Source organism: Thermobia domestica, chromosome 7, assembly GCF_964235325.1.
Source record: "Thermobia domestica chromosome 7, izTheDome1.hap1.1, whole genome shotgun sequence".
Classification (NCBI taxonomy): domain Eukaryota; kingdom Metazoa; phylum Arthropoda; class Insecta; order Zygentoma; family Lepismatidae; genus Thermobia; species Thermobia domestica.
This window is the reverse complement of record NC_137460.1, coordinates 201,448,013-201,467,661: the sequence shown is the minus strand read 5'-3', so window position 1 is coordinate 201,467,661 and position 19,649 is coordinate 201,448,013. Positions and strand designations below refer to the sequence as shown.

Genomic DNA, 19,649 nt, shown 5'->3' with positions numbered 1-19,649 from the left:
CATGCGTACTTAAGATGGGAGTTCTTCGTAGTAGGAACAACAATAATGTCAAAGTGATGTAATAAAATTTTAAAAGACATATTTTTAATATTTTTGTTGAGGTGAATATATTTGTGAGCTGATCTAATAATAATTTACTTCATAAATATACAAATTACTGATTTTACAAGTGGAATATAAAAATGTTACGCAAATAATAAACGTATTTACGTTGTGTTCTTTGAGTATGCAATGGATTTTAAAATAGTATATGGAAAGCAACCAAATAGTTTCTTTAATACCAGGTAATGCTACAAAGGCATTTGTATTTAAATATTACATGATTTATGTAGCTTAATTGAACTAATTACACTATCGGTAATGGAGCTATTTGCACGTAAATGACAAATTTTAATGGCGTATGAATTAAAATGTTAAGCTCTAGCATAGAATAATGAATACCTAGATTATTCATTTCTGTATAGCCACAGCTACATCTGCGGCTGCAAATGTTAATTTGTGGGTAAATAGGCCTAATTTTCTAGTTTTGATTCTAAACAAATTCCTTTCAAAGCTACCATATTTCCTTGCACTTGAGAGACTGTAATATACCAATTACCATACATTTTGCATTTTTGACAGCTGCCCAAAAGTAAAATACAGATCAAAAATTTCTTTCTCCACATTTATAAAAAATTTCACAAATTTCCTCTTGGTGAGTCTTTACTTTGGCCATTTCGGTTTTTTTTTTTTTTTTTTTTTTTTAATTTATTTCTTTTTCGATCCAGCGATTTGATCTTTCGGTTCCGGTTTTGAAAACTTGCCTGTAAGCTCATATATGTATAAGTTAGTAACTATGTTGGTTCCTTTCTGTGCCAAAGTTTAATATTTAATTCACATAGTATTGCCGAGCAAGCGTCAGCAAGTGATGGCTGGTTAGAGGCTCACAGGGCACATTCTTCTCAGTCTTGGTTACGAATTGGTTCATTGAATAAAATGGCCAAAGTAAAGTCTTGCCTTCCCATTACGGTACCCATTATGAATTGATTATGAACAAATAATTCCTTCCGTATAGTTGAACAGTGAGAGCCTTTACATTGAGTACTGTATTGTTTCATAAAGCCGTCTCTTAATTTTCACAAAATTCTTATTTTAGCTTTTTATGGTTATATTTGGACGAGGGGATTTGTTTCGTTATTGAGTAACCATTTTCGTAGTGAGAAGTATGTAGGAGAGACATCGGGTATATTTCAAGAAAGATGTAGGGCGCCGAAAGCATAGTGAAGTGCACGCAAATGTTGAAGTGTATACAATGTACAGAACTCAAATTAAGCGGGCTTATAAGATAGTAATGTTATATATTTTTCTTTTAACGTATTACTTTTATTACTGTAATATTTAACATATTATCTTGAGTACACATGATCCTTATAAATTGGTATTTCATATTTACGTAATAGCTTTTTCCTGTTTTTTGGTCCTCATGTTGTTCAACCCCACCACTTCTTTCCTTGTCATCGTTGTAAGTGTTAACTTTTGGTGTAGATTAAGAATATGTAGCACTATTTTGAAGATTTAGGGGTAAAATCTATAGATTCACAAAGAAAGAGTAATATATAAGGAACTTCAACATTAGCAAAATATGGTAGAAATAGTCTAATCAGTATGCCTGTAACTGAAGCAATACAGTAGAACGACGACAATTATAGTGTCATTCTTGTGTATCCAACGCACATAAAGGAATTATACTCAATATGAACTCTGTCCCAAAGTAGTTTTGAGCTACATTATTGTAAATAGCGCTACCCTCGGTACCTTCGGTGTCTTAACGCTCTTGCAAATTGCCAACTTTCACCTGCAATAAAATTCCTTCGCAAGAGTCATCAGCGCCCTAACCACCAGTGCTTCTTTTCTTCCGGAGGATTAATAAATATTCCCTCGCGCAAGCATGCCTAATAAAATAGAACATTGCCAATAGTTTAGTGTTTTTTATGCTGATAAATATTTGCAAATACGGCAAAGCTGAAGCTATTGGCATATATGAAAGAAACTCTTAAGTCATTTTATGGTTACCCCATATTATCAATCTGTACAATATATTTATCTTTAATATAACTGGAAAGTCATTCATCTTTTTTTTTTTTTTAAAGCGTTTTTTTTCTAGTACGCTAAATTCTTCCTCCTTTTGTTATCAATGTTCCATATTCCATCACTATGAGGCGCTGTAAACAAGTGTGGATCAAAAGCTAATTTGACGAAGTGTACACTATTTAGTGTGCACTATGCACTTTTGGACATGCCTAGGTCTATTATTTCAAGTTTGTTAAAATAGTAAAATTTCAATAATTTACATGAAGCAAGTTGAAAGCGGCTTTGTCTTTTTCTCAAATTGCATAGGCAACGGAAAAATCCATTTGAGATTGCAGAATGCAAACATTAATAACTACAGAAAGCGATCTATAAATTTTAAAGATAGACTAGCTGAACCTGCGTTGTCTACTCAGCGCATCGTTCTGTTATGACCATGAATCTCTTTCTGACTGTGATCTCTCCTTGCTCAGACAAGTAAAGGATAGAATACTCACAAAGGAAGTGAATTGCTACGTACAGATGGAGTGAGTTTGTAGCAAATTTGTAGAAGTAACAAGATATCAAGTGGAAATATTTTTTCTAATAAATCCATATCTGTCCGAGTACGCCTCATTGCGTCTCTTGAGGGTTTTGAAATTGCCAGAATGCAATGGGTTTTGCCATTCACATTTAAGCGAAGCGCTGCAATGTCCGTCAACCCGCCATACGTAACTTCTCTACTGGCTGCCTAACACTATAGTTTCGGCCTGCATCAATGTTAATCTTATGGGCTCAAAACGGCCCCTAAAATGTTCAATAGAGCAATAACGACACGGTTTTTGAAATTTCAAATGAAAACTGGACAATATACACAACATTTGGAATCGACCAGTGAAAACAGCAGGTTTCTAGCACTTATGGTTTTCGAGATCTCATTGTCGAAAGGATTGGAGACAAACATATAAATAGACTAGCGGGACCTGCGGCCTCTACACAGCCATCATACACATATGAGCATGAATCTCCTCATTATTCCTCACATCTATACATGTTCCTTTGTAGACACAAGTGAAAGACGTGTAGATAAAAATTGGCAAGAGATACCATAAAGGGTAGATTTTTTTCGATTACTTTTTCAATATCTCTCACCGTTTGTAAGATTTGAGCCTACTTCCGGTTGGAGTTTTTAATTCATGTATGATCAGTGTTTTCTTTCTTCTTGCATGCAGTATGTAATAAGCAAATACGTTACACACACAATTAATTATAATGTCAGTGATATATGGCGTTCATTGGGCAAAACACACTAAACAATAAAGATTCAACTTAGAGTGGAGAAATGGTTATCCTTTGTTTTTCATTATAAATTGGACATGAAACAAACGCCTGAGAGATATGCAACCCCGATATACAATTATGTGGTGTTGGAATGTATAATGCGTAGGGTATGATGCTTTAGTTTTTTTTCTAATTTCAACACTTCCAGTGTACCCGTAAAAATGTAATAAAGAAATAATGGCCATGTTTTTTTTTAATCAATTAGAACTGGACAATTTACATAAAATTTGCAATCGATCAGTGAAAACGCCATCTTTCTGGAGCCTGTAGTTTCCGAGATCTCATTGTCGAAAGAATTGGCCACAAACATATAAACGTCCACAACATATAGTTTAAAAGAACTCCAAAGATGGAAGCACAGTTAATTTGTATTGAATTTGTAGAAGCCTTATTAAAATACAAAGGCTTTGAACAATAATTAAAAAAAAATAAATTTTATATAGAAAAAGGTCTATTTAATTTATTTGTAGTACACAGACTTTAAAATATTTGTCTCTATTAAGCGTGAAATCACAAATAACCTTAAATCAAAGGTTTGAAATCTATAAAGTTATAGCTTGGAGTTCAGGCTCTTTTGTTGCTATTGTAGCATTTTAATAGATAGATAGTAATAGGTAATGGAACCGATATGTTTAGTCATATGGCCCGGGTTTGATTCCCGGTGAGTTCCAATGCAGATCACGAATTCACACCCCTTTGTAAACTGTTTGTGTACCTGGGAGAGGGGAACTGGACTTGGACGGTGGTGCTGAGTAAATAACCATCTGTAGTTGCCAAAGTAGTGTCTTATTTTCATCCCGCTCCTGGGCCTCATTTTACTAGCATGTCCCGAATTATGCCGTACTAGTAATATTAGCCAATAATATCCAATGCAGAACGTTGAGAATATTGTTCAATAGATTTTCTTGTTGGTTTATCTGTGCTGCTGCTATTATTCAAGACTTTGGTCTCTTTGTTGCTCATTCTGCAGTGTTTTCAGATATAAAAGATGGGCATAAAAGAGTTCTGTGCTCATAATGCTAGGCTCAGTTCTCATATGTGGCACTTTTTTTCTTTTCTTTCTTTGAGTTCCTAATTAATTTATACAGTAAGTTCACGTGACATGCTCTCGATGTTGAAAAGATATCCCTTAGTCTTGACAATAAATTCATGACTAGTAATCGTGTTAAAAAAAAAAAAAAAAAAAAAAAAAAAAAAAAAAAGCATTGTCCAGCTTTGGACCGGGGATGGCTTTGTTTCGTTTACGTAGGTTTTCAGGGAAGTCTTTAAAGAGACGTAGAATGCACGGCCATGCATGCAATTATCCTATCTATGGATCGTTTTATTTCGTAATTATCTGTTTTCTGTATTAGATTACTTGATACAGTATTACTTTGATAAAGTGAGGAGCATTCTAACTAATTATTATATATGTAACTAATTACTATAATATCTAGTGAGTATTAAAAATGTTGACTGATACAAATATATCATCTTAAATAGTATGATATTCTGCAAACACTGGTCCAGGACTTGCGCGTATTCGTTAGGGAACATCGATCAATAATCTGTGTCCCGGTTCTGCTGGCGAGCCAAATACCAGAACGATCGATCTGCTTTACGTGTGTTGTAAGAATTTGGTACATTGGCGACATTTTGATATTAGCAGCAATTATAAGAAACATAGTAATTTTATTTCACCTCTGACTTTGCTTGAATATTTATGCCTTGCTAGTTTATTTCCTGTATTGTATTTTAAAATACAATATAGAATATATATATAAGGTAAAGGAATAACGATGAGCCCGAAAAAAAAAAAAAAACAGTAAAGTAGATATTATAGCGATGTTTTAATAAGGATGGAAATCAAAATCAAATGATTAGAAATTTTTTCCCATTGATTGATGGATGCAATAGTTTTAATGGGAATTTTATAAGTGTTTGTTTATTTTCTTTTGTAAAGTAAAGTGAAAGTAGAGCAACCAACAATGTCCAGTTGTCAGAAGCATATAAATTCTTCCATCAATATCTTTCGAAATGGTCTGTATCGCGATTTTTCTTGCTTTCTTTTCTTTTTTTAAAATGAAAATATATTACATAGGCAGGTACAAATTTTATCGGTGACTGTACATGCTGTGAACAATTTTTTCGTCTTCGAAACATTACGTGAAGATTATCCTTACATTTTTTTGTTTGTTTTCAACAATTTTAATATTCTTTGTTAAATTCATATGGGTAATTCAAAGACTTTTTGGTCTTCGCTTTAGGACGTAAGTGTAGAGGTGTCTTCTTATGATTTCACTCTGTGTATGCCATCTGTGTTAAGGCTTTGCTGTTGCTTCATAGAAAATCACATCTCGAGCGTGCAAGTACTACAAATGAGTGCTGAGGAAATTGCTGCTATACATGTGAGATTTTAGTACCGGCAGCATAAAAGTCAGGTGAATAAGGTGCGTCGTTCAAACCCACATTTGGCCGCTTCTGCCTCTGCCACTTGCACTGTGTGAATGGGTATTGTCAGGATGCAGAGGGGTTAAGGAGGAGGAGTGATGAGAGAATATCGTTGTCAGTTGTGAATCTTAGGTGTTAAGTCGAAGTGCTGAACCCAGTTTTATCTTGAATCACCAACTTACTGATAAATTCCGCTTGATCAGTCTGAAAACTGGTCAAGAGTGTTTCTAGTTATTTCAGTTAGTTTAAGCCTGTTCAACTTACGCACCTGTGCCAACATTCGGCATCCGGTTGTGCAACATGTCTTACAGTGTCATCTGCTGGTGAAGTGCGGCGAGTATGTGTCTATGTGTGCATAATTTACTATACGACACACGTCCAGGGAATAGTTAGTTTCACATCAGACACTTTCGAGGATGCCTCGTGTAACAGTGCAAAGTTCCTCGTTCATTCTTGCTTTCAGATGGTTCTCATTGTTGATTTTAACACGGTACATAATGTTTGATAAATCCTCAAGAAAAAAGTCCAGTGGTATGAAGCTGGGGCTTCTTGGGGGCCAAAGAATGGGTCTTGAGGTCTAGTCCATCCGTCTCCAAAGCGTGTAAAACAATACGAGCAAAGTAAAGAGGTGCTCCGTTGTGCTGGACGATAATTTGAATGTTAAGTCTTCCATGGCCTCGATTTGTAGAAAAAACAGTTCCAACATGTCCAGATGGAAGTGGCGGTTTGTTTGGCAAAGAACAAGGGTTCAGTGATTTCTTCCTTCGTCAGACCATACCAGACGTTGACCTTGGGTGAGTCTCTATGCATGGCTGCGAACTACGAGTTCGGGAGCGAGCCCTCCGGGCTTTTGTGATGCATTGCCTTATTATCTTCACACTAGAGTTGCCCAGCTGAAATTGAGCAAAATCATTTAAACAGCTTCAATTTTGTTGCTTTTGAGTTAGCACACAATTTAATTTTTAAAAGCATAGCACTGTGCAAAATAAATTAACGATTCAAGAGAATCTGGTAGCTGTAAACTGGTCACAAAATATAATAATAATAAAAAAAGAAAGTCCAGAGTGCATAAGGTTAACTTTCATGCTTCTCAAGTACCATAATTAGATAATGACAAGAATAACAACAACAACATATGCAATTAAAAAAGTCCGCGTATATCTTTGAACAAACGTTCTTTCCTGACGCTGGAGAAGCTTCGTCAACATTCTACAACTAGGGTGTAAGGTTATATGAAAATAGAACTATGTGTTAAACTGCTTTGGACTAAAAATTTAGAGAATAAAAGTGTTTGGTAAAAGGGACCCCATTTTTTCCCCATGGAAGTACGAGTATTACCCTAAGGAATTGTTCAATTTTGGGCACCCAAGTAATTGGGTTTCAGTCAACCACAGCATGTTTGCACGAACTTAATTTGAAAGGATGATGGATGAATGGTAGTTTTCTTTCTTTCTTCCCCCCCCCCCTTTTTGGGGGGGAGAGAGTCCTTTGTTTGATCTGAGCTCACATGTATTTCCAATGGCCAATATTACTCGCGATTTTTCTGTTCTTCCATTTCCCTATAGTTTTATCCCCCTCATTCCTTCATAATCATTCATTTACTGTATAATTCGTCTTTTGAATGAATGACTATTTGGTTGATTGGAGTTTAACTTGGAATCCGAAGCAGTAACTTCACATGTCAGAAATCTAGTTCTGGACCATGCATACAGAAAGCACACAGGGCAATTATTATCCGTTTTCTTTAGATTAAACAGCATAAAACAGTCGTGGCATTGAATTACATATTTCATCATTTCATTTTCAAGCATAATTTATTTACCATAATTTGTTGCATGGCCTGATCTACAGTCTGTTCTTTGCGTGGTTGTAGACTGACTGGATTATGGCAGAGACTAACAACAATAACGTTTATATTTTTAATTAAGAAAAGCGTTCAAATATCACGGCTTTTCATATAGGAGACTAATGAATGATTAATTAAAGTTACATAATGAAGTAATTGGTGGAATTGGAATGTGGGAGGAAACAAGAGAACTCTGAGAAAAACCACAGACTGTTGTTCACTACAAACTCACATGGCCTGGCATCAAACCAGGATTCCTTCCCAATTATTTCTCAGTTTTTCTTTAGTCTATAAAACATAAAAGTGTGACCGTTCCTATGATCATTCGTGACCCCCTCTTCCCCCGCAAAGGTAATATTTCATTTAAAATTACTCAATAGTACTGACTTAAATACGACACTGTTGGTATTATTGTTTCTTCTTCTTATTATTATTATTTAATAGAATTAGAATTTTAGTTCCTAGCGGTGTAAACTTTCAAACATTTTTCCCTATAGTTCTTAAATTTGAACATAAAGTTTGTATCATAATTTCTTGTTACTCGCACCCTTGCTTTGTAACGTGAAACTCAAAAAAATACATATAAATCGTTGAGCAATTAGATGACTTTACAACTTGACAGCCCTGATAAAAATTGAAATTAAGCCTACTCACCTGCAGTTTCTTTCTTCGGGGTAAAGAATTAATTTTGACTTTCAGAGAAATTAAATGCTCAGAGTAGCAGATAGACTGACATATTATGATGTATTCATGTATGACATGTTATTCAGAACCCTATATGGCATAATTCTGCGTATTGACATACCTGTTGATATGATAGATAGCTTAATCAGAGAAGAGGGCACAAGATAAAAATTGACCATAATCATCCGTTCTGTGAAGCATGTTCACAGCAAATCCACGTCTTCGCGGATTGTTCTGGTTTGACTTACTGCAAGAGCTAGTTTTTGTGCTCATGCAACCATAAGTTCTTATGAATCACATCATAGAGTGTCGTGAATATGAGACCTGAGTACTGCGGCGTGTGATTGACTCATGTGGAGTACGCACAGAATATATTTACTTATTCTTTTAACAATATCGTCTGATGTGCGCTGTCTGCCTATAGAATGTTGTTTTGCCATACTACCTGTGTCCTCGAGTTGTCTGTACCGCCGCCACGTTATTTGCTGTGTTAGTGGTTTGAGTTCCAGCTGTAACACACGTTGATTTTTCCTGCACGATTCTCGTCGTTCTTATTCACGAACACAGTTACTGTACACTAACGTCATGTAATATCACACAGAGTTACTACTTAATTCACTGATGATAAGTCAACAGCACGCCGATTCCGTAACCATTCCACTCTCGTCACTCACTTCTCTGTACATGTTCCAGCTAGCGCTTCTACTCGTTTTGGAAGATACTGCACCGCGACGCTACCTTCTCGCATGCCATTCGGGCCTATTTCAGTTGCTAAATGAAGCAGTGTGTTATTTACCACCCAAGTGTCAGCACACCACACCACATTTCTGCACAGCAGTTCCACGAAACTCCCCCCTTCTTTCTCTAATACTCTGGGTGCTAAAATTGAACTTTCATTGAACTGATCCTATCAATGAAACGTGTCTTTTTTTTCACTGTACAACATATCTTTTGTGGCTAGTGTACAGTAGGTACTAAATTCAATTTTGATGACCTATATCCTTCTCGATTGTGAATTGAATGGTATTTTTAACGAGGAAACCGATTCAAGTGTGACACGAAATTGTGAACGAGTTTATGCGCAAACAAAGTGTTTTTGTGTACAATTAAACCCATTAGAGGAAAAAACCCTCGATCTGAACCGCTCCGGAGATACAGAAGAATAAAGAGAAGGCTGGTACCAGGGTGGAATAAAAGTAGTGTTGAATGTTGTGAGTGGTGTAGCTTTTACCCGGGGCCAGAAAAAGGAGGAACTTAAGGAATAACGCCATTGAAACGAACAAAATTGTATGATATTACATAATACAGTAATATATCATCTCGTTAGTTCATAGAAAATGAGAAAAGGTGACATAAAAATGTATTAATTACATTGCCAAAGGAACAAAGACGTTATTGTGTGAACAAAAATACAATGTTATATTCTGTGCAAAAGTACTATAGAAAAACATTAAATAATATGAATCATAAACACATATTGTTGCAAACGTAAGTACGACTGTGTGTAGTTGTGACATATTAAAACGCAATGTATTGATCAATAAGCAGCAATAGTATCTTAAAAAACGAAAACCGGTATGCCTTATATACTGTGTATCACATACAGTTCCGATCGCTTAATACTTATAGAAATTATAAATGTAACTCTCACGTCTAAGGCAATGTCCACACTTTAGTTTTCAGTAAGTAATGTAAGGACAGTTGACTTAAATATCCTCACTAATAAGTAGTAGTATAGCTTTATATCAAGGAAGTTTGCATGGCAGAGGCAAACAGGTAGCTCTGAGGAAATTCAAAGTAGAAGAAAAATGTGGCCTCTAGTGGCCCACATCCGGATTAATAGTTTGCTGACATTACGTTTATTATAACTCATACATCATGTTTACAATAATTTATCGACAGAAGTAAAGGGTCTATTGCATGTTGCTTACGAGCAACGATACCCGCTACAAATAAGCACGTACATCTTCCTTTCTTGCCGTAATGTGCCATTTCGTCATATCGTGAATCGATGGTAGCGGAATAGCTGCTTTCCTTTTAGGGTTTGGCTGGTCAGTCTTATACATTCTTCTTTCCCATTCCACTATGCAGATAAATAATAAATAACCGAGGCGTAGATAAGTAATAAGAGCAAGTAAAAGTTGGATAATGCATATTTAGTACATAGGTTATTAGAAAGTAAATAAAAGTGTAAAGCGACTATTTCATACAATATATTTTATTAATACACAATAACACACTGAGCAAGGCTATATGATATTAAAAAAAAAAAAAAAAAAAAAAAAGTAACAGTTTCCACACAATAACTGCGTCTTCATCAGACTTCCACTCCTGGTTGGGAGTTGGTTATCACTTATATACTCTCCGGAGATCAACTTTTAATTAGGCTCCGCCCCTACCTTAAAAAGTAACACTTGTGTGGCTTCCACTGTCACTTTTTAGCTGCACACGTGTCCAATTAAAAGTTTACTTTTTTCGCTGGATACATTCTGACCTCTAATTATCCTTATTAATTTTTCTTAGTTACTTTTCATTACATATTACCATGAACGGTAATTTTTGGTATTTTTATGTCATCTGATGTTAATTTTGTATTGTACGCTGTTTTTCGTTAGAGCATTGATTGAGCCATCATTCAGAGCTCTGGAAATTGCGAACTGCTAGTTTCATACATATCGAATTGTTTTTCGAAGGAACGAGTGGTATTGCTATGGTATTTACACATTTTTGACATGTACGTTTGCAGCGTTTTGCTCTCTTTGTTCAATACGAATATGGATTTTTTGAGTTCTGTTTCCACAACTTAGTTATAACATGTAAGCTCAGTCTTGCTTGATCAGGTATTTAGTCAGTGTTCAAAATATTCGTTTGAAATAATTCATAAGTACCGTACATTTCAATAAACTTATATGCTTATAGAAATAAAGCTGTTCAGGTGTATAAACTCTCATAACCAGTGTTGTTACCATGTATACGTTATGTTGTTTCGATCATTACTTTTGAATGCTACAATGTTTTAAATTGCAAATATTGCCGATAACAGATGTGACATGAAGATACAATCGTGTGTGCTGTCTACGCGTGAAACCATGTCACTACGTTCACTCACACCGTAAACGTAAATAACGCATGAATGGTGTAAAAATACGTTGACTATGAGAATATTTCCTAGTTATTCTGTAGTTTTTAAAAATTGTGTATAGTCTTCGTGTGCGCGTGCACTACATTCGAACATGTGCTACTCGCGGCAAAAACTACTAGTGTGAAAATACCAGTCAGCAGTAGTTGGGGGGTCAAACAGTTGACTGACAATGTTGCAGAGGTGTTTTGTGTTTGATCATGTATGTTACAAATTTTTCCTCTTTTTCTATATTGATCGAAATGGCATGAAAGAGATTAGCAAGATAAGCATTACATAAACATGTTAGTAGTAGTGATGGGCACAAAAATAGGTTACAGGGAAACCGAAACCAGTTTTTGAAAACTTTCAAAAACCGGTCAGCTTTCTATCAAAAACCGAACTGGCTGTTGAAAAGAACGAAACCGAAGCAGAAGCATTTTTTTTTCCAAACTAGTTAGAAGCAGTATTTTTTGTGGGCATGTTGTCCTTTTGTTAAGTAGGAATGTCATTCATTGACTACGCCAAATCGAGCACATTTAGTAATTTTAGCTTGACGTATCCTTCATTTCATGAACGTTTCCTGCAAAGATGCAACTGGTTATTAATGAAGGATACTTTACAATACCGCCTAACTCACACATAATACATTGTAAATAATAATATTTCTTGAATCGACGTGAAACTTAGGTATAAGTGTTACTGTTGAAACTGTACAGAGTATACTGAATATTTCTGTTATACAATATCATGATTTAGCAGCAATGCACAATTTTAATGTAATATCTATACAGGGCAGTCCAAAAGTTTCCACACACAGAAAGGTTTGTTCGGATATGTAGTTCACCTGTAGTTTGGATCATAAAGTGAAAATCATGATGACCATCACTACCACTATCCTGTTGACCAGCCCCTGTGTCTTCCCTTGAACGATAGGAGTCAGTGAAGGCAAAGGTATAAAAGATGAAAATTGTCAGCATTATCTCAAGCAGTGGATCTTCAAAGCTTATGCATCCATAATACTGGAGTTACGCAAACTGTGTGTGGTGAAATCTCTATACATACGCACCATGGATAATGACAGTATATTGAACATATTTCGTGGTTCTGTTTGGTAGTGTCTGTTTATGAAAGACTTTCCGCCTCACCCGATATGATTCATTGTTTAATATATTATCTGTTCAGAAGGTAGAAAATACAAGGTTGTAAATACAAATTAGGGATTCAACAACCACAATCCTGAAATCAATATTTAGAATGCCAAGAGAGAGTAGCTATTGGAAGTATTCTTGTATCAAGACATTACGCGAGTACTTCTAATTTCATTTTTTTTTTTTAAAGTATATAATGGCTTTATATAGATTTGAATTCAGGAACAGCATTGTGTAGGTTGCGTACGGCTAGACAGAAGGTATGTAACTTGTTGGCATTAGAACACTTGAACACATTGTAACAATCACGTCAGTAGCTATATAATCCAGTTGACAAATGATAGAACATCTTTAATTTAAACTGTTTCGATCCACCTACACACAGTAACTTCAAACGTCTTTCTTTTTCTTTTTTTTTTAAGTTGAGCTGACGTATTACCACGTGTCTTTTTTATCTTTAGAGAAAAATATTTAGAACATATTTTTGAATCAAAGTGAATGTTACAGAATACAAATGGTAACAAATGGAGTTCATTATTTTCTCAAATATTTCAGTATTTTAAGTTAGATTGCTGCAACAAGCGATCTGAAATAAAATGTTATTTCACTTTAAAATATAGACACTTGATGTTCTATCGTGTTGTAAAGATGCAACACAAGCCGCACACTTTGTTTATTTTGCCAGTAGATATTTCTAATCGTGTTCGTGTGGTCTGTGGTTCGATTCCAGCTCTCGCCAAATAATACTCGATGGATAGAAATATTTTTAAAGAAAATAAAATAGATTGAAAAATAACATTTGTAGCAATACAAATTTTCCTATAAATAGAGAGCTTGTTTGTTTGACAAATTCACTATTGTGCATGTTCTTCATATTTGTTTTTGTGTGTTGTGAGTGTATATTCGAGCATAATCTCAATATATGAATAGTATATCACTCTTCAAGTGTCATTTCAGTATTATTTTCTCTTTCTTACAGTACAGATGACGATGGAAATGGCGGGAAATTCTGGGCCTGGCGTGCCCAAAATCATGGTGTTCCGCCCAACTTACGATGAGTTCAAAGATTTTTCGAAATATATTGAATATATGGAATCACGTGGCGCTCATAAAGCTGGTCTTGCCAAGGTAAGTTAGAAGGAATGCAGCAGCTGGAAAATAAAGGTTACATTACCCTCACCCGTCCTTTCATGCATAAATATTGTGTCTCTTTGTCCAAAAAGACAGAGTATTAATGCAAAATTTTTAGTGATTTTGATATAAATACGTGTTTTCTTTTTAAGAGAAATGCTTCTTGTGATATTGAGGTAGGTATGCACTAAACATGTGATTTTCTGTTTCACTAAGAGTTTATTCAAGAAATACTTTAACACAGGCACGGTAGTACATTTCGTTGAGATTAACGAACTTCTAATGTGTTCTGGGAATCATTCCTAGTATGATTTCAGCAACCAATCCTTGTTGCCTTCAAGAGCTGGACAATAGTGAAGATCGTCGCGTTACAAATATTTTTCACATAAGTACTTATAGAACGTATTGTGATAATAGACTGCTCACCAAATAATGGTCTTTCCAGTTGTGTTTCTTTCCAATATTTCAAGTGCTTCTCTCGGGCACTTTTCTTCAGATCTCAAGACCTTTTTTTTTTTTTTTTAATGTAAGGTCTTTCTTCATATTTTTTCTGTTATCTCAATATTGATATAATAATGAATATTGTACAATATATTTTTTACGATACTAGTAGAGAGACGAATATTCGGACCCAAGAGAAACGGAAATGGGGAATGGCGGAAATTTCATAACGAAGAACTACATAATTTATACGGTTTGCCAAACATTATTAGGGCCATCAAATCTAGGAGGCTCAAGTGGGCAGGTCATGTAGCCAGGATGGAAAAAAGAAGAAACGCTTTCAAAGTCTTAACTGGAAGACCAATCGGAAAACGACCATTAGGAAGTCAATATTAAAATAGTTCTCGCAGAAATAGGAATACAAAGTAGAAACTGGATCCAGCTGACTAAAGATAAAAGTCAGTGGAGAGCTTTTGTGAATGCGGCATTGAACCTCCGGGTTTTATAGGCCCCGGTAGATATGAATGTTTTTGAGCTATGTAACATTTAAACTTTACATTTTGAACTTACATTACAAACTTTAAATGTTACTTAATTTAAAAACAATTAGATCTATCGGGATAAGTAGGTAACTACTAGTATCGCAACAAGAAATATTGCACAATATTCATTATTATATCACTGTTGAGATAAAAGGAAAAATTTGAAGACCTCACGTTAAGAAATAAAAACTTAAGCCTTGAGACTGACAAAAAGCGCCCGAGAGAAGTACGTGAGGTATCGAAGAGAAACACAATTGGAAGGAACATTGCTTGGTGAGTACTCTATTAAATATAAGAAAATTCTTTTATGAGTCCCAGGACACATTATAGAGGAGTTCAAAATGTGATTGAAATGTGCTCTCGTGTAATCCAATGGTTACTACCAATGTCTTTGTGTGGTTCATTTTTTCGTTGGGATACATTCTTGTGGGTTGACATGAATATCGTGAGGTAACTGGGAAGGTGTCAGTTAAGAAGTGGTGAACTCTTACATACAAATCGAGATATGATGGCGTTTGGAGCTGATTCCTCACCAACCAGTTCAGCGTGTTACGTGATTAACCGTAGCCCTTCACGGGCTGTCGAAGTTTTATTTCTTCACTAGTTGTAATGCTGTCGGTCAACAGTGTGTCGTTTATAAAAATATAAATTATAGGAAATGAGTTGTTTTTGGATTGTGAAACAGTTTTTTCTAACTACTATCATCATCAGGTATCGGACCAAATACATTGCATGGAGGCCGCGGTGGCTCAGTGGTAGAGCGTTCACCTCTGATGCATGTGATCCTTGGTTCGATCCCAGCTTGCACCAAGTGAACTTTCTGATTGACAGACACCGTGTACATGGGTTTTCTCGGGGTTTTCCTGTTTCCTTTCACTTTCTTTATTCCACCATTTCTTTCATTTCTCATCATCACCGTCTCCTTTGAGACGTAAAACTTAAGAATTTAATTTCATTTCAGATACATTGTATCAAACTAGTATGATAACCGTATCAAACTAGTATGATAACCAGTTGATTATTCAGGAAAGCTAGAAGTGAGAAATAGAAATGGATTCCTCGCGTTTGAAAATATCACTTTACTACAGAATTGCTGCTAGTATTGTAGAAATTGTTCTATGACTATTCAATTTTCCTGATGGATTCTTCGCTTCTTTTTTCTGAGTAACGAGACCTTCACTCTGGAAAGTGTTTTATCAAGAACGAATTTGAACAATATCGTAAAGCCTGGTAGTGGTAATTTAACTCGAATTGATTTCCTATTCGATCTATAAGTGTTTTAAATAATCAACAGAATCAACCTGTGTGTATGGTTAAGAACTCCAGATGTTTCGTTAGTCAACCAAAAAAAATATCCAAAAATAAGTAGAAAGAAATAACATTGAAGTTTATTATTTGTTCGCGAGGAGTGGGTTTCTCCGTGGATACCTTCTGGAGTCCTCTAATTACCATATTCTGAGTGCGGAAATTAATTGAGAGATGATTTAGGCGTGTTTGGTACATAAAAGCTAGATTAATAATTCCAAACTAATTTGTTTTAAATGTAAAATCAATTTGTTGTCATGTAAAAAATCAGTTTGTTGTCATAACTTCCTTGGTTTTATATGGCCTAGCAAACTCGAACATCGCAAGTAAAAAAATGCGTATATCTTATTTTCGTACTAAGGTGTTAAAAAAACGAAAATTGTTGCCACATTTCATTTATATATTCTGTCACGGAAAGATCAAATTAGCCACTTATATCCGTAGTCCAGACCTTGTTTGACAGAAATAAAGCATAATATTTAGAAAAATAAAGTGTATACTGGAATACAACTATCATATCAGTGGCATAACAATCAAACGATACTCCATGACGGAAATAAATGAAGAAGCTACGGTATTATATTTGTGTGTGTTTTTGAGATACTGAAGAAGAAGAAGTGAAGCTCATCAGCGGCATTTCTAAGATTGTATATGAAAGTTCTCTCATGAGAGAAATCAGAAACCAAGGAACACAATAAAGAAAATACCCACATCAGGGTACTTTATTTTCAGTACAAGCATGAGTGATATTCAGTTGTAATTTTGGCCTGTCAAAATAGTAACAAAAACTAATAGAAGATGAGGCAAATAGAGCTAAGTTTCTCAGGTTTGTGGTGTGTGTTTCGTACGTACGGATATCCTCAAATATTAATAAGAGCACGTTTCAAGATGAGTACTTCCTTTTTTTTTTTTTTTTTTTTTTGTTTGTTTGTTTGTTTGTTTTGTTAGAACACTAGAATTGTGGCTGAAAGTTTTGTTTTCGAGATACAATGGAAAGGAATCGTGCTGATAGAAAAAACAGATAATGTACTGCTCTATTATTTCAGAAAATTTCCAGTATGATTCATGTTAGTAATTGGATAGGAGCAGTTGATGATGTAGTGCTCTGTAGAGTAGCTTCGTCCATTCCATTTATGTGTTGTGGAAGGAACATACATATAATGATGTACTTGACAAGTTTACCAGCCAAGGTTTGGGAAGAGGGGATATAAGAAGATAGACTAACAAGATTACAGGTTTGACTGTATTTCTGAGGGAAAATTATAAATATGTATGACAATGCTACAGTTAAAATTTGCAGTCATGCTCGTTTTAGGGTGTAATGACTACTGGGATACATACTGAATCAGTGAATGTAATACATGATCACGAGGAGACCACAATGGCTCAATGATAGAGCTCTCCCCTCTTGTGGTTGGGGTCCCTGGTGCGATCTCAGCTCGCGCCAAGTGGGCTTTGTGGTAGACCAACACCATGTGTGTTAGTTTTCTCGAGGTTTCCTCCTAACCCTCCCCGCTGATCTGTTGGCTAGCACGTGTACTTTTGGTATACATGGTTTCAGGTTCGATTCCTGATTGGGAGAGTACAAAAATTCATTTTCTCTTTCATTAATCATCCGTCTCCCTTAGTCTAAAGGACATAACGTGGGGCGTTAAACTTTAAAAAAAGAAGAAAAAAAAGGTCTCCCTGTTTCCTTCCACTACTTCATTTCGCTCGTTAGGATAATTATCATAGTAACTTTGTTACGAGCATCGAAGTTATTTCTTATCTTTTTGTTTCTGTAATGTTCATCGTATTCATTAAACGAGCATTGAATTTGGCGAAGTAATAAAATAAAATTATTCTTCCTGATTATGGCCCATTTCATAAAATTTAGAAGTTTGCAAGTGCTTTTACAAGACTGAAATTAACAACACTATCACTAAAGTAAACTGCAGTTACAAGATCAATTCTTTTAATTTGGTACATACAGATGCTATTTTATAGTACGCATATTGTATAAATGTGAGATTTTTCAAGTTCTATGCGACTTTAGCAGATGATGCGTTTATGGAAAAAGTTCCGAACGGTTTTTAGTAGTTTAACTAATACTTGAAGTTATGTCATCATCAAGTATTAAATTACTATTATTTTCGTACTTCTATGTCATTGCTACTCCCATCACGGTTATTTCTGTCTTTTTAGCACTGATTTCGCTATAACTATTGGTCTGAAAATGGTTTTACTTTGTGCCTTTGTACTTGTTACTTTAATTGAATATTTCTTTCCTCATACTGGGAAAATCATCACTATTTTTATTATTGCGTTATCTATTGTAGTTCATGATTTCTTTTAAAGAACAATTTGTCGAGTATATTCCGAAGACTTCATTTCAGTCGGAATTACATACGCTTCTCGGTAATATCGCATGATTGCTCTATATATCCCAAGAAGTGCCTCTAGATGTGTTACGTGTATTTTCAACATGTTCAACCAATTCTCGAACGGTTTCCATACAGTTCACTTCTCATTCCTACCCCGAAAAGCAAAAGATCCATGCATGAAAATCCGTTGTCTTACCGGTATCTCCCTTATGTGAGATAATCATGTTCCAGAGCATCTGACGAAAAGCGTTCGTGAAGCATGTTGAGCTTCATCGCTCTGTCTCGAACGAAGTAAGTTGTCAGAGGAAAAGCACACCGGCATGAAGATGCACATGTGTATAACTTCAGAAATCACTACCAGCTTATGGTTGATGTTTGTCGCGGAAAACACAACCAATCACTTTTTCGCATCTACCATAGCAATATCACACCAAACAATTTTCGGATTGAGTAAGGAATTCTGAAGCAAAGAAGAATTTTCGCTGCGCAGTAAGCTGCAGTTGTATATGTGTTGAAATTTCCAGAACCCTAAAGATGCTGTTGACTTAGTGCGAGTAATCTGTGAAATGTTTACAGAGAAAGGGAATGAGGTATTTAGGGAAAGTCTTCGACCGGATGAACTGCGTTGAAGATTGCGTTGGAATGAAAGGTTCTCAAAAAGAATTCGGTATATATCAGGATTCCCATTGACCTGGAAAACGTGGAGAAGTCAGGGAATTTCATGAAAAGCTGAAAAAACTAGGAAAAGTCAGCGAATTTTAAGTATAGATTTTTACTTCTCAGAATCTATTTCTCTTTTTGCCTTGCACAGCTGTTTGATAGAGGATATTTTATAAAATAAATTAGTTTGTTTTGAAAGCTTTCCTCTTTACATACTACACAGAGGAATTCCCTGTTCGGTAAACAAGGTAGTTGTTTTTTCACATTATATATAAGCCTGGGAATATGTAAATCGTGACGTGAAAAAGGCAAGGAATTCGTGATGGCCAAATAAGTGGGAACCCTAGGGTAATGATAGAGAGGAAAGTGAAATTGACTTGGGAAATTGAACTATTAGGAAAGTGAAATTACATAATATGATTTGTCCCTGTTTTAGATTAGAAACGACCATACCAAGTCGTCATATCCTATATTAAGTTATATTAACAGAATACATATTCCAACTATCGCACCAAATTTCAACCAAATCAGGAAAAGAATGGTCTTTTTTGATGAAATTATATTGAATATGAAACCTAGTTGAAAGTAACT

The 19,649-nt window shown here is 35.3% G+C and overlaps 1 protein-coding gene across 4 annotated transcripts in view; it reads left to right on the top strand.

Annotated features, from left to right (window-relative positions):
• Positions 1–19,649, top strand: part of LOC145690656 (uncharacterized) — a 256,803-nt gene that overhangs the window by 122,373 nt on the left and 114,781 nt on the right. For all 4 annotated transcript variants that reach the window (XR_014132253.1, XM_081765766.1, XM_081765764.1 and 1 more), the window contains one exon: positions 13,596–13,744. Coding sequence is in view for 3 of the 4 variants with exons in the window: in XM_081765766.1 (XP_081621892.1) it covers positions 13,601–13,744 (144 nt within the window). In the remaining variant the exon portion in view is untranslated. The remainder of the gene's footprint in view (positions 1–13,595; positions 13,745–19,649) is intronic.